This window comes from Artibeus jamaicensis, unplaced genomic scaffold (assembly GCF_021234435.1).
Source record: "Artibeus jamaicensis isolate MK-2021 breed Jamaican fruit bat unplaced genomic scaffold, CSHL_Jam_final scaffold_1964, whole genome shotgun sequence".
NCBI lineage: Eukaryota > Metazoa > Chordata > Mammalia > Chiroptera > Phyllostomidae > Artibeus > Artibeus jamaicensis.
Genome location: NW_026522030.1, coordinates 31,557,463 through 31,572,845, shown reverse-complemented (window position 1 = coordinate 31,572,845; position 15,383 = coordinate 31,557,463). Strand labels below are relative to the sequence as shown.

General features: G+C 34.3%; 1 protein-coding gene across 3 annotated transcripts in view; it reads left to right on the top strand.

The window, feature by feature from the left end:
- The window catches only part of VPS13A (vacuolar protein sorting 13 homolog A), a 197,546-nt gene that overhangs the window by 153,841 nt on the left and 28,322 nt on the right, over nucleotides 1-15,383 (top strand). For all 3 annotated transcript variants that reach the window (XM_037149102.2, XM_037149103.2, XM_037149104.2), the window contains exons 58-67: nucleotides 763-832; nucleotides 1,870-1,975; nucleotides 5,547-5,660; nucleotides 6,706-6,851; nucleotides 8,058-8,139; nucleotides 8,981-9,094; nucleotides 10,172-10,247; nucleotides 10,338-10,501; nucleotides 10,790-10,835; nucleotides 10,945-11,068. In XM_037149102.2, coding sequence (XP_037004997.2) covers nucleotides 763-832; nucleotides 1,870-1,975; nucleotides 5,547-5,660; nucleotides 6,706-6,851; nucleotides 8,058-8,139; nucleotides 8,981-9,094; nucleotides 10,172-10,247; nucleotides 10,338-10,501; nucleotides 10,790-10,835; nucleotides 10,945-11,068 — 1,042 coding nt within the window. The remainder of the gene's footprint in view (nucleotides 1-762; nucleotides 833-1,869; nucleotides 1,976-5,546; nucleotides 5,661-6,705; nucleotides 6,852-8,057; nucleotides 8,140-8,980; nucleotides 9,095-10,171; nucleotides 10,248-10,337; nucleotides 10,502-10,789; nucleotides 10,836-10,944; nucleotides 11,069-15,383) is intronic.

The following is a 15,383-nucleotide window of genomic DNA, read 5'->3' as shown; positions in this document are numbered from 1 at the left end:
AAACCATTTTACTCAGCTAACTTCAACAAAACTGAATAAATACTGAAGAAGAGACTAACTAGAAATATATGTTTTTAGAAATATTAATTTTTAAAAATTACAAAATTTAAATCTCTGATTTAAAAGCCACTGGGGCCTACAGATAAATTGTTAAGCTCAAATTCAGACTGATCATTTACCACAAAAAGTGTCCTATAATTTCCACATGACAATGACTGACAGGTCCTTTCTTCCATCCTCTTCTTCCCCTTCACTTTCTTTGTTGTCTCTATTCTCCTTACTTTCTTGTCTCTATTCTCCTTACTTTCTTCTCCCATCTCACTACCCTACTTCCCTCCCCTCTTTTTGCTTTCCACCCCCACCTCCAGACTCTAAACTATCTAAGGAATATTCATAATCTACTTGGAAACTCTTTGACCAGTATACATGCCCAAGCCCTTCTATCTAGAAGTCTGGGACAAGATCCTGAAGTCTCTGTTTTCATAAAGTTTCCCGAAATCTTCTTATGCTTGCTTCTAATTTAAAATTATGAATTTAAAGGATTGGTAATCCTTATAGTAAACGTAGATAATTTACAAAAACAGTCCTGGAGTCTGAAATTATGATTGTAATGGATCATGCAAATACTAGTAATTTTAATTGATACTCATAATTGAGTAAATAATTTAGTTGGTCATTGTGATATACATTACATTGCAAGAAAATGCTTATTATCTTTTGTTTAAAGCATTTTGGATTTCATCATATTATTAACCTTTACAGCACCAAAGCCTTTTACAGACGTCTGTATTGTCATGAGATCTGCAGGGCACTCCCAGATATCGCGCATTAAGTAAGTGTCTTAATCTATTTCTGGTGTGTGTATTTAATGTTTGGATTTAAGTATGTGAGTTAATTGTACTCTTTAAAAAATAAATTTTAGATGAGAAGATTTTAAGTATTAAATATTAAATTATAAATATCATAGAAAACGTCAGTTATTTTATAATTGTGGAGAATCAGAAGGCTCTGAATAAAATATGCCTAGACATTAAAAATAGACATTTTTAAATTATGGGCATTTTGCTGTAACCTGTGTGGCTCAGTTGGTTAGGCAAAGCAAAAGGTCACAGGTTTGATTCCTGGCCAGAGCGTGTGCCTAGGTTGCAGGTGCAATCTCTAGTCTGGGCACATGCATGCAGTAACTAATTGATCAATACCTCCGTCATCCATTGATGTTTCTCTCCCTCTCTTTCTCTCTCCCTTCCCCTTCTCAAATAAATAGATAAATAAAATCTTTTTTAAATGATGGGCATTTTATTATTTTTGTTTTTGTTTATTTTTTCTCATAAGCTCTCTGTAATTACTCATATTGTTTTAGAAACAAGAAAGAGTATTTTCAAATCCACTCACTACCCAGTCCACAAAATAAAACATTTACAGAAAGACCCATCTATTCGTTACTCCATTTTCTTGTTTTCCCTTCCTTATCACTAAGACAAACACTTTCATTCCCTTGCTTTTGAAATTATAGTTGTATTGTATATATGTACATAAACATTATCCTCTTTAATTTTCCCTTTATTAAAAAAATCAAACCATACATATACTGCTGGGACTTGCTTTTTTCATTAAACTTTTTACTAAAATTTATTTCTTTTGTTGTATGTAGCTAGAGTTGAGTCATAATCACTCAGTATTAAATGACTGCCTACCACAGTTACTGATAGATGGCCTCCTTGCGGTCATTTTCATGCTTCAGTTTGTTGCTATTATGAACAGTCTTGCTATGACAGTTATCTTTCTAGAAGAATTATTCCTACATTTTTCTCATCTAATTTTCTTAATAATGAATTAATTATCTTTAATGTTTTCTATTTTGTAATATAGATACTTCAAAGTGTTGATTCAGGAAATGGACCTCAGGTTAGATCTTGGGTTTGTCTATGCTTTAGCAGAACTTATGACAGAAGCTGAAGTAACCGAAAAAACGGAGGTAAGACTTACAATATTAACATTGATGGGAAGGACTAGGGAAAGAAGAATAAGAAAAATATCCTTATAAATTCTTAAAAGTGTTAAAATGGTTTTGTTTTATTTTAAAAATATAATTTTAATTATGCTGCTGTGGTAAGTACATTGGTAGAAATTACATTTTCTGATTCTAGAAGACAAGAATAGTTTTAAACAAATCTGTATTGATGCAAGACAAGCTGTCTTGCAAATAGAAGTTAGAGTTAGCAAATAGAAGGAAAGTTTTAAGCAAATAGTAGGAGGAAGAGGATCATTAGTCACGTTCACATTACTATTTTTTCCTATGTTGTGGTCTAGATTACTTTTGTTTAAATTAATAACTTAGACATTTGGAAATGACCAGGATATTTGATGGAAGAAGGGATAAGGCAAATTAAAGGTAGTATCTTATTTGTGACAGACAGTAAAGCTATAAAATCACAGTGATAGAGTGGGTCAGACATGTTGCCTTTTTTAGCTGCCCTTACAGAAACAGTTCTGAAGGTGGTATGACAAACTACATGGATAAAGAATAAGGGAAATAAACTTTTTTCTGTTAATAAGTTTATCGAGATATAGTTCATATGCCATACTTTATCCATTTAAAGTGTTTGATTCAGTGGTTTTTAGTATATTTACAGAGTTAAACAGCCATCCCCACTATCTGATTCTAGAACATTTTCATCACCCCCAGAAGAAACCATTCTAGCCCCATAGAACCACTACTATACTTTCTGTCCATAGGTTTTCTACTTTATAGTTCATATTAATGGAATCATACACTATATAGTCTCTTTTAATGGGATTATTTTACTTACCATGTTTTTAAGGTTCATCCATGTTGTAGCATGTATCTGTACTTAATTTTTTTATAACCAAATAATACTTTATTTTATGGATATGTGCCACATTTTGTTTTTCCATTCATCAGTTAATGGACATTTGAGGTGTTTTCACATTTGGGCTATTATAACTAATGCTGCTACGAATATTTATGTACAAGCTTTTATTTGGACATATGTTTTTATTTCTGTGGGATGTATACCTAGGAATGGAATTTCTAGGAACATGATAACTATGTTAAATCATATTAGGACTGCCAGGCAGTTTTCCATAGTGTCCATTTGATGTTTTCACCAGAATGTGTGAGGATTCTGATTTTAACAAATACATCCTTACCAACACTTGGTATTATCTGCCCTTTTGATTCTCGCCATCCTTGTGGGTGTGAAGCAGTATGTCGTTGTGGTTTTGATTTGCATTTACCTGATGAGTCATGACATTGAGCATCTTTTAATGTCTTATTTGACTATTTGCATATCTTTTGTGGAGAAATGTCTAGTCAGATACTTTATTACTTATTGTTTAATGGGTTGTCCTATTTTTATTGAATTGTAAAAGTTCTTTATATATTCTGAACACAAATCTTGAGTCAGATACATGATTTTTAATTATTTTTCTATCATTATTTGTATTTTGTTTTACTTTCTTGATGTCTTTCAAAGCACAAAAGTTTTTAATGTTAGTAAAGCCCAAACTTTTTTGTTGTTGATCATGTTTGGCTGCCATCTCTAAGAATCCTTTGTCAAATCCAACATTATGAAAATTTAGTTCTATATTCTAAGAGGTTCAAAGTTTTGGCTATTAGAATTAGTTCTTTCATTTTTGTATATGGTGTGAGGTAAGGGTATACATCAGTCTTTAGCATTGGGCTATCCAGTTGTCTCAGTACTATTTGTTAAAGAGACTATTCATTCTACATTAATGATCTTCATACCTTTATCAAAAAATCAGTTGATTATAGATATATGATTTTATTCCTGTGATCAGTCAGGATCCTTACTGGCATAAGCATTTCCATCCTTATGCCAATACCACCTTGTCTTTATTATTGTTGCTTTATAGTAAGTTTTAAAATTGAGAAGTGTGACAACTCCTACCTTGTTTTTTCAAGATGATTTGAGGCTATTATGGATCTGTTTGCAATCCCATGTGATTTTAAGAGTCAGCTTATTGACTTCTTTAGAAGTTGGGGGTAGCACCAGGGTGACATCGACTCTAGAGATCAATTTAAGGGGTGTTGCCATCTTAACAGTATCAAGCCTTTCAGTCCTTGAACATGGAATGTTTTCCATTTATGTAGATCTTCTTTATTTTCTTTTAATGGTATTTTATAGCTTTCAGAATGTAAGTTTTGTATTCCTTCTGTTAAATTTACTTCTGAGTATTTCATTTTTTTTAGGGTACTATGAATGAATTTGTTTTCTTACTCATTTTTGCTTTGTTCACTGAAGTATAAGGAAATACTTTTTTATATTGATCTTGTGTTCTTCAGCTTGACTGAACTTATTTATTAGCTTTAATTATTATTTTGTGGATCTTAAGGGTTTTCAATATATAAAATTGTATCTGAGAATAGAGGTAGTTTTACCTCTTCCTTTCTGATCTGGATACCTTTTGTTTTTTTTTCTTGCCTAAATTGTCCTGCTAGAACCTGTAGTACAACATTGACTAGAGGTGCCAAGAGCAGACATTTTCCCCCTGTGTCTGATTTTAGAGGGAAAACTTGGTCTTTCTTCATTAATTTTAATGTCATTGGAGGATTTTTTTTGTAGATGGCTGTGTTTCAGGTTGAGTTCTCTTCTATTTATAGTTTGTGTAGCAGTTTTACCAAGCATGATCAAACTTGTCACATGCTTTTTATGCATCTATTGGAATTATTACATGGTTTTTTGTTTTTGTTCTATTAATATATTTTATTTCATTGCACATTAAAACAATCTTGTATACATGGGATAAAATCCACTTGGTCATGTGTATAATTTTTTAAAAATATTTTGCTAGGTTTGGTTTGCTAGCATTTTATTGAGGATTTTACTCTTCATATTCATAAAAGCTTGGCCTAGCTGATACATTATTTAATCAATTGCTTTTTAAATTAGTTAAGAAAAGAAAGGGAAAAGATTATGTATTGATATTATCTTTTATAATTATATAGTTATCTTTACCACTGCTTTTTGTTTTTTAATTTGGATTCTGATTATCATTTGGAGTCACTTGCTTTCAGCCTAATGAACTTCTGTTAGTATTTCTTGTAAAGTAAACCTACTAGCAACAAATTATCTTAGTTTTTTTAAATTTTGAGAATGTCTTTATGTCCCTTCATTTTGAAAAGTAGCCACACTGGGTAAAGGATTCTTTGTTAACAGTATTTTTTTCCCTTTTGAGCACTTTGAATTCTGCTATTTTCTTGCCTCCTTTTTTTCCCAAGAAGCCAACTATTAATCTTATTGGGGTCCCCTTGTATATAATAAGTCGCTTTTCTTATTTGTAACATTTTTTTCTTGTCTTTGAGTTTCAACATTGTTTTGTAAATGTCCTTGTATTTATTGCACTTGGAGTTCATTGAGCTTCCTAGTTTCATGTTTGTTTCTAATTATGAATAATGTGGAACCTGGATATTATAGAGGAGTGTTTTGCAGTGTATGAGCTCTTGGCTTAAATACTTCATGAAGATAGGTCCCTTAACTTTATTTTTTTGTGTTCCTTTATAGATTGAACTTTTTCATAAAGATATAGAAGTTTTCCAAGAAGAATATAAAACAGCATCATTAGTAGACTCATCACAAGTCAGTCTCTATGAGTACTTTCATATATCTCCTATCAAGGTAGGGGAAATAAATCATTTTTGTTATCCACCATAGTCTAAGTAATAGCAAATTTACTGGATCTGTTGGGTGGACATAGTATTTAAATTATGTTCTTACATAGTTTATAATTTTTGTAACTTCACAATTACAAATATAAATAAATAACAAAGCATTAATCCTTTTAAATTTTTATTCTTACATTGTCATAATTTTCACCATACAGAAATAGTAGTGGAGCCTCCTGCAGTGTGGTTCATATGTTTATAGCTTGAATGATATCGTATCACTTTAGTGTTAAGGTATTTAATAACAATTTTCAAAATTTTGTGTATGACGTATGCGCAAGTTTGTGTTTCAGTAGAGTTGTAAGTGGCACATTATATTCATTTCAGGTGTGCAGTGTGAGGATTTGGTATTGTATACACTGTGAAATAGTCACCCCAATATGTTGCCATCTGTCACTATACATATTATAAAAACTGTTTTCTTGTGATGAGAACTTTTAAGATTTATGCTCTGAGCAGCTTTCAAATCTGCAATACATTATTATTAACTGTAGTGTATAAGTTTTAATTTATAAACTAGTCTTGATTTAAGATTTGACGATTGAATACAATTAAATGAAGTTCTTAACACAGAGTTTCTTTGAGTTACGGAATACTTGAAGAAAATTATTGTAATACAGTGTATGCAGTATGTATATGCATACAGTATAGGAATGCTTTTAACTGGCTTCATCCTGCTAACTTAGTTCTAATAGTTGACACATTCATTTAATGGAGATATTTGAATTATTTTCAACAGCTTTAACTCCTAGATTGTCATTAAAACATATAAAAATTAATATTTTCCTAGGTTTATCAAAAGAATTGCATTGAACTAAATATATCAATAAATTTAAAATTTAAAAAGAGCTATATTAGATTAAATTTTTTTAACTGTCCATTTATTAATTGTGACATAGTACTGATAACTTCGAAATTTTATTAATGGTGTAGTGACTTTTATTAAAAGTTAATATTGTCATTATGAAGTACTGATGTTTATTTCTTTATCTCATTAGTTGCATTTAAGTGTTTCACTGAGTTCGGGTAAAGAAGCAGCTGAAGAATCAGAAAAACGTGTAGGATTTATTGCAATTCGTTCTTTAAATCTTTTGCTGAAGAGTATTGGTGCCACTCTCACAGATGTGCAAGATGTAGTTTTTAAGTATGTTTAATATTCAAGTCTGTAAATTTAAGTCCTTTTTATATTTACCTTAAAATTGTAAGTTAAAGAGGTGTAAAGTACATTACAGATCTTAGGCACAATATGGTGTTTGCTTTTAAATGGAATATAATTTAGACAATGTATACCTGCTGTCCCTCAACTATTAAATAACAGATGAATTGTTAAATAATTTCTTTAAGAAATAACGATGGGGTCATGCATGTTTGTACATTATATAAGGCCTTTCTAGTCTAGGGAATGGCTAAGAAGCTGTGTGTGCCCAAGGGGGTGGTGCTTTTAAAGACACAGCGTCAAGGCCTATGGAATCAAGACTCTTGAAGCATATGTAATTAGGGAAAAAATGAATGTCATGATAGGAGAAATGAATGGATCAGTTTAAATGTTACTGTCAGGAATGGACATTTTAGTGTGAGTCATAGCGGGAGCTATTAGGATATCTGACCAAAGAGACTCAGCCGTAGCGGAGACTTTAGATGAGGATGCCCTTTCCAGGGAGCACCTAGAACTGTTGTTACTGAGCAGAGTGGTAAGAATCAATGAGTCTAATAAGGTGTAACTCTTAAGTCTGGATAAAGTTAGGTAACAGTCAAATTAAAGAACACAGGTTTGAAGATATCACATTGGGAATAAAGTGAGATTTCTTATCTTGCTGCTGTCTTATCTGCTATCCTAGAGCTTCCCAATTAGTGGATTGGGTATATGTGGGAATAGGTTATAAGTAAACTAATCTTGATTCCTCAGTTATTGGCTGAGCAGGCAGGCCCTACCCTGCAGCCACTGAACCCTGGCCATCTTGAGCAACCTCTTCCATTTATCTCAGGGTGTCAACCATTTTCAATGCAGGCCATGATAGGGCACAGTTGACAAATGTGAGTTCTGGTCCACAAATGGGACCCAAGGGGTCTCTGAATCCTCTCACTCACTTGGAAAATATGTTTATGTAGGTAGATTTTCTGAGGATAAGAGCCATGGCTTTTACCAGACTTTTAGAGCTTTCTTTGACCAGAATGTGCAGAGATATGGGCAAAGAGGTAGATTTTCTTACTGCCATGAGAAAATGTACTAAAAGGAAATATTTACAGAAAAGGTCTAATGAAAATAAAACCTTAATATTGAAAGCTCTCTCTTTCCCTCCCTCTCTTTACACACACACACATTTATACTGTTACATGTTTTTTTTTTCAGACTTGCATTTTTTGAACTCAACTATCGGTTTCATACAACATCTGAACTACAATCTGAAGTAGTAAGACACTATTCCAAACAGGTTTGTCTCAGATTATTTTACAAAGGGGCAGGGTGATATAAAATAGTGAAACTGAGTGTGTCTCTTCATAAAGAATGTAGATTTGGCAAGGGAGTTAATAGCCAGTTCAAAATTTTTAAAACATGTTTTTTATTTTCAAAACTGTAAAAAGAAATTGAGACTAATGACCATGGCAGTTTTCTGTCCTTCTAATTTTCAGCTACACACCAAAATCTTTTCTGGATCAGTATCAACTAGACATAAATCTTTAAATAAAATATTAAATAATTCATCACACTTACTTTAAAACATAGGGTCAAGGGAAACTATTAGTACCTACATGATGAACACAGGGTATTTTTAATAGACTTGTTGAGTCTGCTATATATTTTATTTTTGTAGATTTTTTTCACCTTTGGAAAGACTCTGGTATTTTGACATAACATAGAACATCTGAGACAACTGTTGTGTAGTGAACAGATCACTGAGCATGGCTCAGAAGGTGTGGGTTTGGATCCCAGTTTTGCCATTTAACCCCTGTGTGGCCCTTGGCATGATTTTGACCTCTGTGTTTCTCCATCTGTAAAATTATGGTAGTATTAAAAACTGTCACTTGTAGTGGTAAAAGTGAAAGCATTTTGAATATTCTAAATCACTATGTAAATATCTCATTATTTTTAATACTCTGGCACCAAATTTCTTTTTAAAAATGATGACTAGTGATAATAAGATAAGATACCTGGTTTAGGTGTTGAAATTGATGATGAAGGTTAGCCTAAAGAATTGGATGTATGTACTGACTATAAGAAAAGATATTAAATCTGGTTATCCAAGTTGATTAATATTCATACTTCATTTTTAGGCCATTAAGCAGATGTATGTACTCATTCTTGGACTTGAAGTTTTGGGAAATCCCTTTGGCTTAATTAGAGAATTTTCTGAAGGTGTAGAAGCATTTTTCTATGAACCTTACCAGGTAAAATAGTTATTCTTGCATTGTACACTATATCATACTGATACTTTTTAATAAATAGTGCATTTCAGTTGTTAAATGGTAGATGTAAATGGATTTGGGGAGATACTACACAGGGACATTATTCTGCAGCAAACAATAAGAGCTTTTAAGAAATTTGGGGAGAAATTTTCATCATTTCCCTTAATATTTAAACTTAAGACTTTATAAAAAATACACTGAATTTTAAGTGTCCTCTTGGAGTATTAAAGGGGGACAAAATTCATCCTGCAGTAGAAGAAGAGTATCACAGACAGGCAGTCTTGCTCGGCACAGTGGTGCAGGGCAGCAAACATAGCCCTGCAGGCTGGTGCTGTGCAAAGCAATCTGAATCAAAGGCAAAGGTTACGTTTTTCCATGTCCCTTAAAATTTTCTGTCACAACATTCAAAACTCTCCTACTTTTACTTACAAGAGTAAATGATAATGAAAAGTATGGTAAAACTAATATTTATTTTATATGCTTTAATTTAAAACATTAGATATATTAACAGTTAAACTGTTTTTACTTATTTTATAAAAAAATATCAAGAATATGCCCTAGCTGGTGTGGCTCAGTGGATTAAGCACCAGCCTGCAAACCAAAGAGTCACTGGTTTGATTCCCAGTCAGGGCACATGCCTGGGTTGCAGGCCAGTTCCCCAGTGGGGGCATGTGAGAAGCAACCACACATTGATGTTTCTCTCCCCTCTTTCTCCTTCCCTTTCCCTCTCTCTAAAAATAAATAAAATCTTAAAAAAATATATCAATAATAGTGTATGCCCACCTTCTTATTATATACCTTACAATACAGAACAAACATTTTTTGTGCACATTTGTGAATAGTCCTACTCCTGTCTGAGTCTGGGTTAGCTTTCAGCAGTTAATCATTTCTACTTATAATGTCATGAAATATCTGAGATTTCTGTTAATGTGAAATTTTCTGCTGCTCTCACTTTCTCGGGGATCTCTTTCTTTTTGTCACTACTATTTTCCTCATATCAATTAGTTTACCTTTAAAAGTAAATATAACCTCACTTGTTATTAATATTTGCCCCTTTAGGGAGCCATCCAGGGTCCTGAAGAGTTTGTGGAGGGAATGGCACTGGGACTGAAGGCATTAGTTGGTGGAGCTGTGGGTAAGAAACAGAATGCCTCCCGAGTACGGTTTGCCAGAAAGTAACGACATATTTGCTTTTACTAAAGATATGTATGATAATTTCTGCTAGGTGGGTTAGCCGGTGCTGCCTCCAGAATCACCAGTGCCATGGCGAAAGGGGTAGCAGCTATAACCATGGATGAAGACTACCAACAGAAGAGAAGAGAAGCCATGAATAAGCAACCAGCTGGTCTTAGAGAAGGCATCACTCGTGGAGGAAAAGGCTTAGTTTCTGTGAGACATGTCCTAGTGTGTGAACATTACAGGAAATGGCTTTTAAAGCCACATTCTGTGAATAAGGAGACAGACAAGTAACTTTCACTCATTCAAGTATTATGTGGATATTGGAGGAGCTGTGGGTTGTGGCCTATATAAAATATCTCAGCTTCTGAAAGCATCCTGTTTAAATAAAATGCTTAGGAAATATGTTAATTCTTATGGCATCTAGAGAGCACGTCAGACTTGGTTCTTCAAGGCGTCATGTAAATGTAATACAAATGTTCAATTGTACTTTTCTTCTAGGGTTTCGTAAGTGGCATAACAGGAATTGTTACAAAACCAATCAAAGGCAAGTATAGTAACTCCTTTGGGTGATATATATTACCAGGTCTTTCACAAGTTGATTCAGTTCTTATTCTTGATCTAATTGTCTAAAGCTTTGTCTTTTTTCTTCCTAGGAGCTCAAAAAGGAGGAGCAGCTGGTTTCCTTAAAGGCGTTGGGAAAGGATTAGTTGGCGCTGTGGCAAGGCCAACTGGAGGCATCATAGACATGGCTAGCAGTACATTTCAAGGGATAAAAAGGTAAATTTTCTTTGATGTAGAGTATGAGTAAAATGCTTAAGCCATGAGAAATGAAATAAACCTTCCATTTGGTTCAAGGCACCTAGTTGTGAAACCTATAATATGGCAAGTTGCATATGGTCTTGCTGATTCCTTTTGATATTTTAAGTTATTGCCATTGAATCATTTCACCCTGATAGAGTTTTCCTTTAGTCATCATTCATTCCCAACAGCCTGAAAGGTTTAGCAAGCAAGCTTTGTCATTTTCTTGATCAGAATACATTACAATAATGTAATGCTACATGTCAGTTATAAAATTAGCAAGTATAATATTGTTTCCTTTTGGAGAGAACAAAGAATGGCATTTTCTATTCTGAGCTCAGACCCATTTGTGTTCACTCTTTCTTTATAATATGTTGTTGAAGATTATTACATCCACTTCTTGTATTTCTGTTCCTTTGTGCAAATTTTAAAATATGTCCTCTCTTCCTCCAAATTAAATTTAGCTTAAGACTGAAAATAGTATTTGCATTGTTGTTACCTCTATTCTAGAAGTTTGTAGCATGGACTGCAGTTGATTCAGTTCATCCTAATGAGAACTAATTTAGAAAATTAGGTGGGTGGATATCTTCCTAATCTGTTCCTGTTTGTATTTTCTTTTGCTTCCTGCTTGAAAGAGATAAGTATTGTCATTGTATGAGTTACTCCTGTTAAGTCACTATTTCACCCTGCTTTACCATAGTTGTGGATGTTTCTAGTTTTCTAATTTAGAAGATTGGGAAAAAAGGGTTCATAGTTTATTCTACCTGTAATTTTAATTTCACAAATATAATATGTTGAGCCGTAGTCCTCGGAGAAGGTCAAAAGTCAGTGAAACGTGAGGATTCAAAATATGTAGAGATCTATGCAGATGTCTACCCAGACTGCTAGAATAACCTTACATTTATCAAAAACCATACAATCTATCCCCAGCTGCATTCCCTTTCAGCACAATAAAACATGTCCAGAAAAATAAGACTAAAAACTAACACAGAATGTACTTGTGAAGAAAGACCTTGAAAGAAGAAAGGAGAAGTGGGTTACAGGAATCAAATGTATGAATATATAGTAGTGGGTGAATCTAACTGAACTGGATAAAAACAACATTAGAACCAAAATGTTAAAAATAATAGGATACAATTTGAAAAGGGACTGATTGCCATTAAGCATTTTAATATTTCTAAAGATGGTTACTATATAATATTAGATGAAATAGACATTAAGACCAAAAAAAGCATTATTTTAGGTGTGTAAGATAATTGGCTAATGATAAAAAGAAGAGTTAACCAAGAAGATATTAACAGTTTTGAACTTTTACTCAACTCACAATGGACTCAATCTTTGTAAAGCAAAAACTGACTTTCCAAATCTTTTATAATGGTGGAAGAATTTGACGTTTTCCTCAATAATTGATAGGAAAACAAAATTAATGTAAAATTATTTGAATAGTTGACAAGCTTGATCTAAAGCATACATATAAATATTTATTGACTTAACACATTTTAGAGAGCAACTTGTATGTCTAGGTACTGTTTTAATCACCCAGTGAACCAGAATTGAATATAGTTGGCCAAGTCCCTGTCCTCATACAGCTTGTATTCTAGTGAGAAAGTATAGACAGAAATAAGTGAACTGATAAATATATGATATACCAAATGGTGAAAAATTCTGTTAAGAAAAATAAAGCAGAGTAAGAGACATAAAGAGATCCAAAGTGCTGGAGGGAAAAGGTGGGTATTTTATATATCAGGTATTCAGGGGAGTTTCACTGGTAAGATTAAATTTGAGGAGAAACATGGAGGAAGTCAGGTAGTAAACCATGTGGGAAGGACATTGAAGGCAGTAGGGACAGCAGCAGGTAAAGAATCCCGAGCATGCTTGGCCTGTTTAAGGAACAGCTAGACCAATACACCTGGAATAGAAAGCGCAAAGGAGAGGTTGGAAAGGTGCTACAGAAAATGAATGGTAACTAGATCATATAGGGCTTGATAAGCCACTGAAAGGACTTTGGCTTTTTTTTAAAGAGAAAAAACTTTGAAATATTTTGGACAACAGAAAAACTGTACCGGACAGAGACCAGCCCAGAGTGGGTCTGCCTCACACTAGCCTGTGGTGTATGGGTTCTTGACTTTATGTAGGAAAGATGTCACGAGTCTAGGTGATTTTGAGAATGTTTATTACATGTGGGGACAGTGAAACAAGGAAGGGCCAAGGGTAGAAGAAGCAACAGAAGAGAGCCTAGGTAGTGCTCTGCTTTGGCTCCCTAGAAATGTGGTAGGAAAGAAGTGACCCAAGGTGGGCCTGGTGTTAGTCCACTGGAAAGTCAAAAAAGGGGACTTCAGAGAGAGGATCAGTGGGTTAGCCTGGGATGAGCTACCGCTGCCCACTGCTCCCCAGGTTGCAAGTCTTACAGGGACCCTTAGCATTTAGGAGGAAGTAAAAAGTTCATGCCTGAGAAGGCGTGGGCATGCTCTAGAGCCAGTTGCTACACTGGGTCTTTGTCTTAAGGGTGTTAAATTTTCTTCTGTGGGTGAGAATCTTAGGGGAGGGTTTCAGTAGAATATTCATCAGCTTTCCAGGTGCATTTTTAATATGCCGATGCATTAAAATGAGTGAATAGGGAGTTTGGGATTATTCTTTGGTCTGCTTTACTGTTTCACTTTTATCTTAGGTCTCTGTGGCTCCAAGCAGGTTTTTGTTATTTGTTCCCTTGACTTCACCTGTTCTTGGTTTTAGCTGGCACAAATAGCATTAGTTGAGTCTCTGTTGTTTATTTTCTTGACCAGGGTGATTTAAGCTGTGTATTCTCTGGTTAGGAAGGAGAGGTATAAACCATTTGTTCTCATGTGTCCTTGGTTAGGAAGAATAGGTCTTGCAGTTCATTAGCTGGCTGTAAATTGTTCGCATGGTTGGCCTTGTTTAATTTTCTTGTCTTAGTTTCCCTATTCCACTAGCCCATGACTTTTCCTAGCTTCTTACTATCCTGTCACAGAAAGATGTGAACTGGCTGCTATATTAAAAATAAACCACAGGCAGACCTGGGTAGAAACAAGGGGAAAATAAAGATGAGAAATGATAATGATTGGACTATTACAAGGTAGAAATTGTAACAGGGAGTCATGTTCTGCATGTGTTTTGAAGGTAACAGGATTGATTTATAAATTGGATGTGGGATAGAAAGACAGTATCATCAGGGATAATTCTGAAGTTTTTATCTCAACCATTGGAAGGATGAGGCTGTTACTCTTTAGGGAATTGGAAATTTTGTTAAGGGTGTATTAAATTTAACACATCCAAATGGTGACATCAAATAGTTGAGACAGGAGTTTGAAGTTCAAGAGAATAGTCCTAGCTAGAATTAAAAATTTGACTTTCATGAGCCTATAATAAAGTGGTTAAAGCCATAAGATTGGACAAGGTTATCTAGAGAATGAATGGAAAAGAGACAAAACAAAATAAAGGTCCAAGGACTTGGTCCTGGGTCACATCAACACTTAGTAGTTGAGGAAATAGAGGGCCCAGCCAAGGAGTCTGAAAAGGAATGGCAGTTAAAATAAGGGGGATAATTGAGAAAGTGGTGTTCAAAAAGCCAACAGACCATCCCAGCTTATACTATTAAGAGAAAAGAGAAATCTCAGAATCTCAACACCCCCCTCCATATTATTCATCTTATGTGAGAATATTGATTTGCAAATCAGACGTGGAACTTAAAACAAGGATTACCCCCTCTCCTTAGAACACCGTTCACTCTGCCGTCAGCACGGTCACTTTCTACAGAAAGTCGTCTTCCCAGTGAGGCCTTCTGTGGCCACCCTAAAATTTCAGTGTATCCTCTACCCCCACCCCAGCTACTTCATATCTTTCTTCCCTCTTTTATTTTTTTATCTTTAGTTCTTATCACTGTTTAATACAGTATGTATTTTCCCTCGTTTACTTGTCCCTTTTGCTAGTGTGTAAATCCTGTGAATGCAGTGGCTCTTGTGTTTCCCTGGCACTTAGACTATTGCTTGCCATGTGGTAGTCTTTTTTAAAAATAAGATAATAAAGTCACATGCAGTTGTAGAAAATAATGCAGAGAGATTCTTCATACACTATATTTATGTTCCCAGTGGCTGCTGTAATGAGTTATTGTCAACTTGATGGCTTAAACATCAGAAATTTATTCTCTCACGGCTTTGGAGTCCAGACGTCAGAGGTCAGGGTGTCAGCAGGGCAGCCCTCCCTCTCGAGGGAAGAATTTGCACCTTGCCTCTTGCACCTTCTGCTGGTAGCCGCAGGCATTTTTTGGCTTGTGGTT